The sequence below is a fragment of the Lissotriton vulgaris genome, chromosome 3_1 (genome assembly GCF_964263255.1).
Source record: "Lissotriton vulgaris chromosome 3_1, aLisVul1.2, whole genome shotgun sequence".
Taxonomy (NCBI): Eukaryota; Metazoa; Chordata; class Amphibia; order Caudata; family Salamandridae; genus Lissotriton; species Lissotriton vulgaris.
This window is the reverse complement of record NC_141689.1, coordinates 1,055,019,919-1,055,033,836: the sequence shown is the minus strand read 5'-3', so window position 1 is coordinate 1,055,033,836 and position 13,918 is coordinate 1,055,019,919. Positions and strand designations below refer to the sequence as shown.

The 13,918-nt window shown below is 43.8% G+C and overlaps 1 protein-coding gene across 7 annotated transcripts in view; it reads right to left on the bottom strand.

Moving 5' to 3' along the window:
- Positions 1-13,918, bottom strand: part of BNC2 (basonuclin zinc finger protein 2) — a 1,178,402-nt gene that overhangs the window by 339,588 nt on the left and 824,896 nt on the right. For 4 of the 7 annotated variants that reach the window (XM_086961473.1, XM_086961472.1, XM_086961470.1 and 1 more), the window contains one exon: positions 3,408-3,614. The exons of 2 other annotated variants lie outside the window; for them this stretch is intronic. In XM_086961473.1, coding sequence (XP_086817599.1) covers positions 3,408-3,614 — 207 coding nt within the window. Of the gene's footprint in view, positions 1-3,407; positions 3,615-5,016; positions 5,241-13,918 lie in introns of those variants that run through there. One more of the 7 variants, XM_086961476.1, reaches the window with a different exon arrangement.

Sequence of the window (13,918 nt, the reverse complement as noted above, 5' to 3'; positions counted from 1 at the left end):
GGACCCCTCTGGACACGGATAGACCCCTGGATGCATATTCGCCAGAAGGACTTAACAGGTATGCTTTCTGTTTTCGAGAATTCGACCCTTGAATCTACAGGTTTTTTTTTAATCTATACTTACCTTTGGTCTCTTCTTTTTTTTCTTCTTAGCCTTGTTATACGATGGTCACTGCCATGGTGGTAAACATAAGAGGACAGAACCAAGAAACTATTTGCTATAACCTAGTCCAACCCTCAGGGAAAAAGAAAATCAAGAACCAAGGACCCAAGATTTGAGATGCTGGGTGTGTTTCCTCCATCTCCAAAACATGGCAAACCAGACCTACCCATGAGAACTTGACTTGGCAACTACAAACCACAGCATGCCGCTGCCACCACTTGTCATCGCTGGTGAGTTGTGCGTTGTGTCCAACCATGATAGTAAATGGAAAGCCTTACTACTACTGGACTGCAGTGAGACATTGGAACTTCTTATCCTTGGTTTTCTACCTGAAGATTTTACTCCTAGACTGGGAGACCAAGACAGATGAAGGGAAGGCAATATCCAAATGGCTCTGAGGATAGGAGGCTACAGTTCGGTAAAGAAGGCAATGTTCTGGTTGTACAACTATTAGTTAAGCACTCCGTGATGTGGCAGTCTTTGTGCCCATCTTTTACTACTTCAAGAGAACAGTATAATAGGCTTTTCATATTGAAAAAGAGATCTAAATAGTGAAGGTAAGGCTTTCGTAATGTACACTGATCACGCACATTTCTTTGAATGGCTCTCAGTGGAAACAAATGTTAAATTCTGCCTCATAGTGGACACGAGGCAATCTGACCTTACACTACCTCGATTACTGCAAAGAATTAAACACACAAAGTCCTACAGTGTAGACAGTGCTGTACAGCACCTCCGTCACTAAAATTTAACAACTACATTATTACTCATTCCCTGTTTATTTCCATATTACCTGGGTGGCTATCTTTCTCTAAGGAAAGTGCATTCAGTGAGGTAATACATTGGAAAACGGTATGTTCAATTCTACATAAATATTACATAGACCTCCTTACACTTCTCTAGTTGACCTGTACTATAATGTTCTGCAGGTCTGCACACTTAAAAACAGGTTATCAGTGGCCTTAGCGTGCTACAGTTTCAGTTTTTATTACTGCAAAGTCTAAGTGTCTGCCGCCATGTCACACTGAGAAGAGACATTGGATTTATTTCGAAACCTTAAGGAAAGAAGTCTTGCAAATGTACACTTACCAACTATGTACAAATGAAGTCGGAAAGCTATGCCAAAGCACACCAACCCAAAGTTTGCAGATGAAATAAGGCCTTTCACATCCCACATCCAAAGAAACTACTTTTGAAAGTCACCCTGTGAATTTAAGTCTAAAACATTTTAAAAGTCTATTTGCACTCAGCATTTGAGGTCAGACTGCTTCTTCAGTACAAACAAATGCTGGGTATTTCACAATATCGCACTTCAAAAAGTGACCTACAGAAATATCAGGTTCACAATATCGACCCCAAAATATCGTCATGGCAAAATTATTAGTAGAAAAACTACACTTACCTTGTCATGTAATTTACGAGTGAATAATGTGGCTATGATGTATTTGTAGGTCGATATTTTCAATGCACACAAAACCGTTAGACAGTACAAACCTGGTGGATTGAAAATGCTTGAGTTGACTTGAACCATTGGTAAATAATTGAGAACTTTCAATTTCGTCATTTTTAGCTCGTCTGTATAATTAAATGAAAGGGGCCACGCACATGCAATTTACCTTGCCAGAAGGAACTGCCCTGTACTGTATGAACTGTTAGGCCACATCCCCTTCAAACGAGAACATAATCTAACCAGTAGGTCTGGCGCGAAGCATGGACCGTGTGGGCAGTTGCCTAGAGCCCCGCACTCAGACTAACAACATGAGTCCCTACACTACTGCAACACAGCCAGGTACATTGTCTTCTTGTACCCATTGCCGATCAAACTGAGAGAAAGGCGTTTTGTTGCAATTAGGAATAAGGCCCCCTCCCCGGGCCTCACAGCCATAGTGTAGCGTGGCGAGGTCAAGGGGAGGTGGCTCCAGTGCAATAATCTAGGCCTGAGCTTGATATTCAGCTCCGCTCATTGAGTTTGCGGGGTTTTTCCCACTCTGCGCTCTGCGTAGCGCGTGGGGTTCCAAAAAAGCGGAGCAGAGTGTTTTCCTCGCTCGTGCTCGCCAATGTTAGGTTAGTGAGCCCAAGCAAGGAAAATCTTACTCCTGAACACCTCCCAGCGAGATTTCTCAACATGGGCGGTTGCAAATGGCCTCAACAACTTGTGTTAATAAACCATCCTTTCATGTTGAGGATGCTGCTGCTTGAGTAGAATATCTACTCGAGCAGCAGAAAGAAGCAGCGCCCACTTGCGCTGCGCATGTTGCCGTTCGTGCTGATTTTCTAGCAAGGTACAAACACCTGTCACTAAAAATCAGAGCCAACAGTACGACCTAACTCACTCTGCCGCTTGCGGAACTCCACATAGTGCAGCAGAGTTTTTGGGAACTCTACATGTTGCACCCAGGCCTACTATAGTCCCAGTTGTAAAAAAACATACTCTACAGGTCTGACCTGCAAGTAAGCCCCCTGCCCTGCTGTCCCGCAGTTTAGTGCCTCATCAGTGTTTACCCATGATGAACCCATATTATAAACAACTCTCACACCTTCAACACTTTATGAGCTGTTTAAGAGGTGTTTACAGCCTAGGAGGGGTCTGCGAGAAGCAGCTTCTGGGGCAGGGTCATGTATTGAGAAGCAAGCAGTCTTGAATGTGTGTCACTGTATTCAAATTAGAGGGGCCTTGCACATTCTTTTTCTGCCTTGGGCCCCAAAACGACTAGAACCACCCCCTACTTACTGGAATATTTTGGTTTCATTGGTCCTCTTTAGTGGAGTGCAGCTCGAGTCCATATGAACAGTTGTCAGGATTCAAGTCTAGGCCCTCCTGTGCCACTTCAGGCACCTCAATTACAAAGACATGGTTGAATCAGTCTGAACCAATGACAATTACGCTAGGCCTCTCCATTCCATCTTTACAATCTCAGCCCAGGTAGATGGACTCCGCAATGGCCATGCTAAAAAGTAGGGCTCTTTACCACTCTGAGGCAGACCACTTTTATATGCTTCACCACGCACCCAACCCAGATTGGAGGAGTTACCTGACTGCTCACCCAGCTCTTTGGAAAGGGGGGCTTGAAATGAGCACACATCATTGCAAATAATGCTGCGTCGTCTGATAAGGCAGGTAGAGAGAAGACTGCATAAGAGTCCCTGTCAAACCTTGTGGGTCACAGAAGGTGTGTGCAACAGGAATGTGGCAGGTGACAGTAGGGTCAATAAAAGGTAAGGGGTGCTACGCATGAAAGTCCTACCGTGCTGAGCCTTGGGCACCCCTCCGCAGTTACCGTTTCTGATGGGCTGACAGCGCAGGGCGGGTCGGTGGAAGTCGTCTGCGAGAGCTGTGCAGCAAGAACCGGCTGCTGGCCCAGCAAGGCAGGGAGAGAGCGATCATGGCGCAGTACGGGGCTGGGGTGGGAAGGCCCAATTAGGACGGGAGGCATGTGAAGTGGAGGAAGCTCCTGAAGGAAACACAGAAAGCAAAACAAAAAAAAAGAATAAAAATTAGAATTGTGTCTCGCCGCCATCTGTAAATTTTTCAGAGACGCTGAGGCGCAATGCACAACAAATATCCCTATATTTGTCTTTTAAGATTGGGATGCTACTAGAACAGAGGAGATAGCCAAAGTGATTTTTTTCACTGGTAGAAAATCTATTTCATCCCCATTATGGGCATTCCGCTGCCGGGTGCAAAATGGAAAACCTGGTCAAAATAACAGAGCAATACAAAAAAAGCACATCCTCGAAGAAAACATAACAATTTTCAATGCCTCGCCAGAAGCGCTTATGTGCACAATACATTAAAAAAATAGTAGTCAAGATAGTTTGATTCTGAACTAGTCTGAGATGCAAGCACATAGGCCAAACACTGCACTAGCTATCTCTAATCTATTCAGTACATCTAACAAAGCAACTTGGGCCCATCCAAAGATGCATCGGAGGTTACCTAGGTGCAAAAAGAAGAATCTTAGAATACAAATAACATATCCAGGCCCTTGGAACGAGTGCCAGAGTATATCTGCTGTCCCGGGAGGAATTAAGGCTATGTGAAATCAGCCCTATGACCAGATTTTCTGCAATCTTAACTTTAAAAACTGGAGGAAAATGGGAGTTCACATGGGAGGGGCAGAAGGGTGGCAATTGGGATTGTTGGAAAAAACCTAGTCAAGACTTTTTCGTATTCTATAGAAGCCTCAACTCACTGTCCAATCCTAAATGCATACGTAAACAAAACAACAAAACAAAGTTGACGCATGCATTTGAAGTTGGGGAGTTGTTTGTCTTTCCCAAAATGTTAGTGCAGCTACAAACATTCTAGTTTTAATCCCATAATACGAAGATTTACACAGTCTTGGGACTCACCCCCAAGTCTACTTGAAGATTTAACAGATGGGACAACACAACCATTCCAGCATGAACGTGTGCAAATTATACATGAAGTGCCATCATTTGTACCACACAGACAAACTTATTAAGGTTACAACCGGTTTGCTAGAGCTTACTTAAAAGAAGCAGTAAAACGCAATAACATACAAGTACATGCGGTGTCCTGCAATTGCACATGAGAGTTCCATTAGCAGACACAGATGTGAACATCTGCAGTGCTAATGACGACCTCCACGCGGCTTGAGATACTTCCGAGCCTTGTTTCCCAAACGCATCAAGCGCTTAGTTGCTCCAGCTGTAACGTAGCGCTACAGGTGAACACACAGGAAAGCATTCCACTCTCTGGCTATTCTATCTGCGGGCTGTCTGCTAAGCTCACTGACAAACCGCCGCCAGGAAAGGAATGTAAATGAAAAAAATAAATAAAGGAAAGAAAGCATGCAGGAATGAGGGAGTGGAGCTGGTATCATACGGTACCATGAGCCTCCGGTCGCCCGGTCAGTGGTGTGGAGTTAAGAGCTCACTCCCTCCCGCCTCGGCAGCAGACAGCAGGCATGGGAGGCGCGCGGGGGAGCGCGGGGCAGCTCTGGCTGGCAGCCTCCACGGCCGGGCTCGGGCGCGCGGCTCTCCTCCCCTCGCTCCGCGCGCAGCAGCCCGTGTCTGCTCATACTCAGTCCCCGCAGCACTTCCAGAGGCAGGCCAGCCAGCCAGCCGCAGCCCTCCTCGGCGAGTGACTGTCACCGCGGCTCGGCTCCAGGATTTTCCAAAAGGGAAGTGTCCTTCTCGGACTCGCGGCCCTCCCCTGGCTCCCCCCTCCACTCCCCTTCCCTCCTGCACACACAGACGCACACTCCCCACCGCCCCCCAGGGCAGAACGCACTTGTGGCCATAAAACATTCATGGGACTCGGGATTCTAATACAATGCCATTCCCCTGGTTTAACCTGAAAGGAATGCACTAGTCACAACAGACTACATCATCCTGCCACTGAGCCCTGCCAAGGAGCCGCGCTTTTTTGGCCGAGTCCCGGCCTGCTCTGACGGGAAAAGTGTGCAGCGTCCTGCGCGCGCCGAGCGTCGAGAGGCCACAGCCCTCCCCTGGCGGCGCGAGGCAGCACCCTGGACGCAGCCCGACGCCCGCCTCACCAGCCCGGCCCGGCGCTGTCACAGCCTTGTGTGTGGTGCCTGCGGGCTGCTCACGCACCCGCTTTGCCTCTGCATAAAAATGGTTCGTTGCCAAGAATTTCGAAGCAAAGAAAAGTTGTATCATTGAAAGGTTTTGAGCAGTGTGGGTCCGTCTGCAAATGCCCCCTTTCTAAAAGTCTTCACTGATGCCGCCACCGCTCCAAGACCCCGAGGGAACTAAAGCACAGGACAGATGGCTAGTCTCTGTCATCTGGAAATTCGTCCCTCTGCTACCAATGAGCTCTATGGAACCTTAAAAAAAAAAAAGATTTTACCTTCAAGACACATTCTCTTTGACGCTTCTCGCATGGGAATGCGTTTCCTTAAACCTTAAATGTTACTGCGGAGATTCCACAGGACAAATCAAGGACGGATACACAAGTCTGGTTTGTATCTTGGGAGTCACAAAAAATGGATTACGTTTACGTTAACAGACAACATCCAAAGTAGGTGGCCTTGAGATACAGAGTTAAAGGAAGTCCTTATCCGTGTGTGTTGTGCTCCTTCACTAGTGTGATGTGACAACACACACCCTTCTTTTTGCAAACAAGGAGAAAGGTCCAGAATGGCCAAATGATATCACATCAAGCAGTGCCTCACTTTGCTCTCTTATGCTTCTCTTTTCTCTGATGTCACTAATTGCAGATCAGCGATGTGCAGAAAAATTACAACTTCTGTTAATCTTCTGTGCATTAGTACCCTATCCCTGGCAGTTTCTTTAATGCCCCTCATATTTCCGATTTCGAGCGCCAAGAGGCCCCTAGGTGAACGATTCACTTTGTAAACAAAGTGGTTAGGTCTGAAGGGTGTATATAGCGTGAAATCCAGACAGGCTGGAGTCCAGCCAATTGGCCCCGTGAAACTTTGCATCCTGCTCTATGCATACCTCTGAGAGTTTCCACCGCCAGCTTCCTTCACTATTGCCCCAACTGTAAGAATGTCATCATGTACTAACAGATGAAGGTCGCACAGTTTTTAGGAGGGAAATAGTGGTCATATATGTATTCCCTCTTTTCAGAACCATATTAAACTATTTAATAGCGGATACCAGACCACGCAATCCCGTTCTGGTGGCAGTGTACCCCAATATGACGTGGGGGCAGGGCTTCAGGGGCTATCAGATTTAGTAATGTCCATGGTATATTTGCAGTGGCCTTTTCCCACTGCCAGACCTTGCGGGAATCACTAAAGAGGGGCGGGGCTTGTCCTTTTCTTTGTCACCCCACAGGCAAGGTGTACGCCAGAAGCCAATAATCACATGGCACATGCAAGAAGTTCTTCTGAGTAAGATCTAGTATTTGTTCTGGAAACAAGTTGTGCTGAAACAAAAGTGCAGCCAACTCCCATCCAGGATCGTCCTCTTCAAACATTCCACACACTCACCTCACATTCTATACCACCTTGTACATTCCTACACTCACAAGATTCTTATAAACCATTTTCAACATACAAAACCCACTAAACTCAGGTCTGCAGGATTACGCAATACCACAGTGTACATCCCCCATGTGCCAAAAGCAGCAGTGTTGAGTAAAGGGGTTATTGCTCTTGGAGTGGGAAGGCAGCCTGTATCACCACAGTAAGATCTGCATGTGTGTCTGATGTTTAATCTTCTCTGGTTGCTCGGTAAAAGGTAACCAGGGTGTACTCTGAGGTAAAACCAGACTAGATATCAGAATTTACATGCTGGTTCCTGATAGTATACAACACTGACTATTTACCAGAGACTCGCATCCAATAGATTATTTATGATTTCCAAAGGCTGCTACTTTATGAACAAAATGGAAATTGGTTCTTCAGGTCAAAATCTGGCCTTAGCGAGAAAGAGGCACATGAACCCCCCAACCAAATACCAGTCTATATGGAGGCAAATGTACCGCAGTTTAGGCTCGAACATAGATTTACGATGAGTAAGTTGTCAATTGACACAAACAAAAACATTAATAAGAAAAATAATATTTGGATTTGGTCAAATTTATGACCATGCAAGCAGTTAAAATGGATTTTTCAATTCTTCTACAGTTAGTACTATTAGTCTGATGTTTACTGACATTTCAGTATTTTTGGAGAACCAGAGCTTTATCAATGGATTTAATGACTTTTTGTAACCCGTAATAAAAACGAAAAAAAGACTAAATGATGGCATGCTTCTCCAAGACATTCTGTTAATGTCAGGATTTGGACATAACATGCATGCCCCATAGCTTGTGCTCTACCTGAAATTCCATGGGAGCACATCACTCCACTGACAATCCCTGGATTGACCGCCCCAGGGAATAAGGAACCAGGACCAGTTACACACAATGCAGCAACAGAAGCAGAGCAGAAGACCTTTAAGAAATGAGCCAAGAGGAAACTGACAGTCATTATGTTCTAGCACTTTGCTGTGCAACAACTGCTGCTCCTGTCCTCCTGGACGGCGCCTCAACACCGTGCACAAGACAAACACCGTTAGGAAGAGTTTAGTGAAATATGGATGGAAGGAGACACCAGACTGACAGCTGGACACATGGAACTGGGGGCCAGCATAAGCTTAGACCTCATCTTTATTCACCTTTCCTCATTTCCATTGACGGAATCAAGGATACTCACATGCCTGTTGTATTTGAGTTCTTGGTCTCACAGCTTATTTTCCTATGTTTAACAACTAGTCCAAGCAAAATAAATAGCAAAAGCATTATTTACTATTCATAGACAAGAGAAAAAGATGCCGCTAAGCATTTTAATTACAGCAATAGGTGTTGAATTTGTCACAATCGAGACTTACCCCCAGATTCATCAAGAACACATTTTGCTATTCCTTAATAGCGACAAATATTGATTCGCTATTAAGGAATAGCAAAATGCTATTCATCAAGAAATCACTTCAAAAATACCGATTTCTAATAATTCCTTAATTGCAAATTGCGAGTCGCAATTAAGGAATATCTCCCCATTCATTCCTATGGGCCTAGAGGCCCATAGGAATGAATGGGAAGACAATCTCAATTTGCTATTCGCAATTAGCGATTCGCAAATTGAGATTACGATTTCAAGGGTGCACTGTTGCACCCCTGAAATTGATGTGTGCACATATGTTGCGCACACACACATGCCCTAAGGGCATGTGTGTGCGCAACATGAAACTTTGAAAAATGCACTTTAGTGCATTTTTCAAAGTTTTTGCTATTTACCACGTAGTTAGACTTCGTGGTAAATAGCGGCCCCAGATTGCGAATTCGCAATTTTTTAATGGTTCATGAATTGCATTTAAGGAATCTCAAATTGAGATTCATTAAATGCAATTAATCGCAATTTAGCGATTTCTAGAATTGCGATTTTTGCATTTGGGATGATGAATCCCAAATGCAAAAATAGCGCTCGCAAAGGGCCAGATTCTCAGAATCTGGCCCTTTGCGAGCCGATTTCGGCTTCATGAATCTACCTGATGGTCTCTTAATTACCAGTTGTTTTAGCAGAGAAATAATCTTTCCAGGCACTTCTATTTTCTGAAAACATCTGGCTTTCTTACTTGAATGCAAGATTGATGGATCCTTACCAGAACCTGGTATATGGCAGGCAGTGGTTGATGGAGGATGCTAGATTCTAAGAGAATTATCTAAAGCTACGATCGACCATCACAATACTCTGACACTGTTATCTTGAAATATTTCTGCAAAAGAAAAACTGGCTTTGTTCAATTACGCTCGTGGAATAATTAAGCATTCATTTATTTTGTAATCAGACTATGAAATGATCTCCAAACCTCAGACCTGGCAAAAAAATAATAAAGCCTCAGGGATGAAACTTCAAGCTATTTTCCAGTAGTCTACGTCACCTTATATTAGCCCAACTTGGTAGTCTTTCAAGCAGCCTAATTATCAACTTGCATCTTTCTTTGTACTTTTATTTAACTTCCGTTTTCAGTGTTCTTCCAGCAGCTCGCCCGAGGCCCAGCTTTTTACTTTTCATGTGCGCATTGGTAGGGTCTGAAGACTGCCAGCAAACATTGCAGCTGTCATTTTACAGTGGGACACCACATGCACATAGAGTGCCTATTTCCCTGGTTCCATTTATAGAATTCATACTAACCATCTCAAAATGTTGCTCCTCATATGCCATTGTTGAAGCATGTATGCATAGTTGTAGTTTGGTACACCGAGTAGGGCATATTGTTATACGATAATATCGTAGCTAAAATATAGAGGTAAAAAAAAAATCGAAAGGTAAGTGTATATAAAGAAGAATGGATGTGGAGTTACATATAGAAAATCTACACATACCTAGCTATCGCTATTTTTGGAATGAGAGCAGGAGCAGCTTATTGTTGCTGGGCCAGTGAGCTGAAAAGGTATTTTCAATGCCCACAGAGCTGGTTCTGCAGCAAGGTTTCGAATTGCAGACGCAAGAGTGAAATCCTGATGTATGGATGAATGTGTGCACGTTACAGGGGTAACACAACCAAATGTGTGTGCTACAGCACTTTAAAGGGCCAGATTATGGAAATACCCCAGTGACATTGCAGGAGTTTGAACCAGCTTTTTTGCACCCCTGGGCACTGCTGTATTACAGAAGAAGCTGCAGACACGTAAGTGATGGCTACAGCTGTAATACACATTGCACAGGTGCCTATTTCAGGCCTGTGAAATGTCAGGTAGTGTTCCTCTATTTGAATGTGGGTGGAGGGTCTACTCAGTACAACAACAGTCTATGAAAGCGCTTTGGTACACAGAGGTCCTGTTGGAGAAGAGATTCACTTAAACTCACTGCATAGGTTTTCATGACTAGCAAGAACAATAGATCTTACAAAGCAGGAAGACACAACTGCCCAAAAATAATGTGGAGAACAGAAAGCACTTCAACAATAATATTTTGGTGATTTTCTTCTCCATGTACTATATATTTTATGCAAGCCTAGATTGCAAGCCCAACACTGCAGGGTGTTTTTTTTCTCCGGAATGCACTACTACAAGCAGCCAAAAATATTTTTTGAAAAACTGAGGCCAAATAAATAGTTTCGACCAAAAATTATCAAATACTTTGGCCAGTGCTCAATCACATTTTCTGAGTTTAGGCTTACGATTAGGGCTCCCGGTTTTATGGTATTTTTTGTTTGCCATTTCCGTCTGTATTTATCTATATTTATTTTTTTGCTAATTTTATCTGTATTTATCCATATTTATTTTGGGTTTTGTGAAAACATTAAGCTGAAATTGGTATATTTCCACATTTATTTAACCACTAAATATGCACTCATGCTTGAATGTCTGGCAGGTTTCAGTGCTGTGAACACCCGCAGAAGATCAATCAGTGCAGTTATATGAAGATATGCAAATTTCAGTATCAACCTTGTTAAAGTCTCTTGACTAAAATTCCTTTCTTTTTTAACCCCTTAATTATCAATACACACAACTATTGGCCTGGCAGACATTATTTAGAATTACTCAAAAAGCACCCCAATTTCCGTTTTTATTCACATTTAAAAATAAATACAGACAATAAAATTAATGTTTTCTGTCTGTATTTATCTGTAAAAACGGAAAACAGGGAGCTTTACTTACGACTAACCATGTGTGTGTTAGGTAAGCTTTCCGTGGTAAATGTAAGGAGGAGCGGGGCCCCCGCCTGTCTAGCTATGACAGTAGTTCCTAGTTTCCTCTCCCTTTGCTTGCATGATTTTTCGTCTGCACTTCAAGGCCAACCCAGCCCAGAACTTGACGTGAGGCATTGTATTCAGAAGGTCTGCCTCACCACAGACCACCGACTCCGTGCAGCCAAGAAGGACACAATGTACTCACCCCAGTCTCAGTTTTTAATCTTCTCAGTGGTTTAAATCACTCGTTTAACCCCCCCTAGAAGGTTTAAAAAACCATCCCCTCCTTTTTTGTAGGAATCATTAGTATTGTCTCTCGGTTGCCTCGCCCCTTCATCTCTAGCCGGCCATGCTAATTCTAGGCAGAGGTCCAGCCTTTGAGCAACCCAGGAATTTATGTCCTTTGGAAAGGCCTGCCTGCGGTTGCTGAAACAACAGTTGTTAAAATGAAATGTCGCATTGTCAAACAAGAAAAATAAATGAAATCAAAACAAAATCAGTGTTCAATTAATGAGAGATCAACACTCGTGATGAAGAACCAAGGAAGAAGAAAAAAAAGAGTCCTGCTGAAAAACAAGAAGCTTATGTTGTGGGCAGATAAAATTAGTCCAAAACATGCAAACGACTGCTGCACACCACACAAAAGGCAGCACTCGTGCCTGAACACATGCAGTGTCATGCAGTGCTACGTGGAAGCAACACACTTTCAGAGATACCGCACAATCTTTCCCAGGAAAACCGAGGAGAGAAACAGTGCTGCAAGACCACAACATTTTGGTGCTCAGCCAAGGTTTCCCCATCTAGAAGAATGCCTCTAGGTAACTTCTTATTAAAGGAAGCAGCCTCTTGTAGTGCCTAATAAAGAGGCGTAGTAGGTGCCTGTTCCTTTGTTAAGAAAAATCAGCTTTATAACAATAGGTTCTTTGGTACTAGCCAACGATGCGTCTCACCAAGACCAAAGCGTGCTTCAAACATCTGTGTGAGACAAGCGGTATCGAATTTAACAAAAGAACTGTCTTAGAAGGTTAAGATGTATATCGCGAAGAAGGGTGCTAGCAGAATTTCATGCTGTAATCACAGAAGCAGGAGATAATCTGTATGGAAAACCTTATCATTAAAAGCACTATTACCCGTGTAACAGATAATTTTTAATGGTTCACTTGCACACACATACTTGAATGCACAGCTCAGAGAGCAGCAGAAAATCTGTGCACAGATTGTGCAACGGAATATGTCTACTAACTCACATCTATAATAAACCTAGGGAAAACTATCACTACATCTAGAAACGCAACCTTAAATCTGCCCTTTACGCACCTTCCTTCCTTCCTCAGCCTGGCTGTGATCTATAGCCCTTCAGCAAAAATCCATTAAAAAAACACAGGCAAAGCCAATAAGTGTGGCTTTACGTCTGTGAACGTGTTTGGTGATAATTTAGCAACCTCACATTAGAAAGAAATCTCATAATAAAATAACTTATTGGCAGTCGTGGCCGGCATGATTCGCGGGGTTGGGTTCGCATGGGGTGAAAGTTAATAAAAAATAAAAGAAACATATCTTCCCGGGTCCTGCAGGGTCTCAGCTCCTGCCTGGGTCCCACGGAACAAGAAGCAGGCAGCCTCCCTCCCCTCCCCTAAGCCAATGACAATGCTGCAATGGCAGCAGTATGATTGACTGGGACGCTGACCACACAGGCGTCTATGGGGAGGCCGTTTTCTCCATTTAGGTTGCAGCAAACCTACATGGAGAAAAGGGAGAGTGCGCATGACTGGTTTGGGTGACCCCAGAGGGCCGACCAAAGGGTCAGGGCCCACAGCAGAGGGCTAGCCACTCCTCCCCTTTCCTCAAGCAGGCCCGTCACCAACCAAACCCTTCTGCTTTCTCGCAGTTACGAGAAGCAGAAACATCAAATGGTATTTATAATACCATTTTATGTTTTTGCTTCTTGCACTGCGAGAAAGCAGTGAGGCAACACTCCTCTGCACACATGGAGTAGCTGCCCCTGCTTATTAGGCTACAAAATATGGAAACTGGGAGTAGGGCCACTTTGCCAAAAGGAATGCATCAGTAGACTTAAACCGTAGCCTCAAATAAGAGTGCTATAAGTGATAGTGAGGAATTTACAAGCTATAGAAAGAGAACTATTAACCAGTAATACTTTTGACAAAGAACTAGTTATCAGCGGCTTCCTTAAGAAACCCTACATGCATGCACATTTTTATATTGTGAATCAGAACAACCTGAAAATCTGCATGCTACCACGACAGCAAAAAAAATAAGTGCTCAAACAATGGTGATTGATTAGCACTATGCCTTTTTGATAGGCTAAGGCATCCAAATAACACATGCTTCCTAAACTAAAAAAAAATAAAAAACCAGCAATAAAAATGTCATCATGTCAGAAAATTACTGTTAGACTATGCCATTTCTGGCTGGCTAGGATGCATCGAAGCCAGGCGGAATCCACTGTCCTAAAAAGGATGAGAACGATACACTTGTCCAATAACCTGTGCTCAGCCTTGGATAGCTTGGCACAGAGCAGTCAGGCTTATCTGTAGGGTCAAAATGTAAAGTATTGGCACAACCCCCGCGCTCGCTACACATTGTGTATGCCACAAAAAAA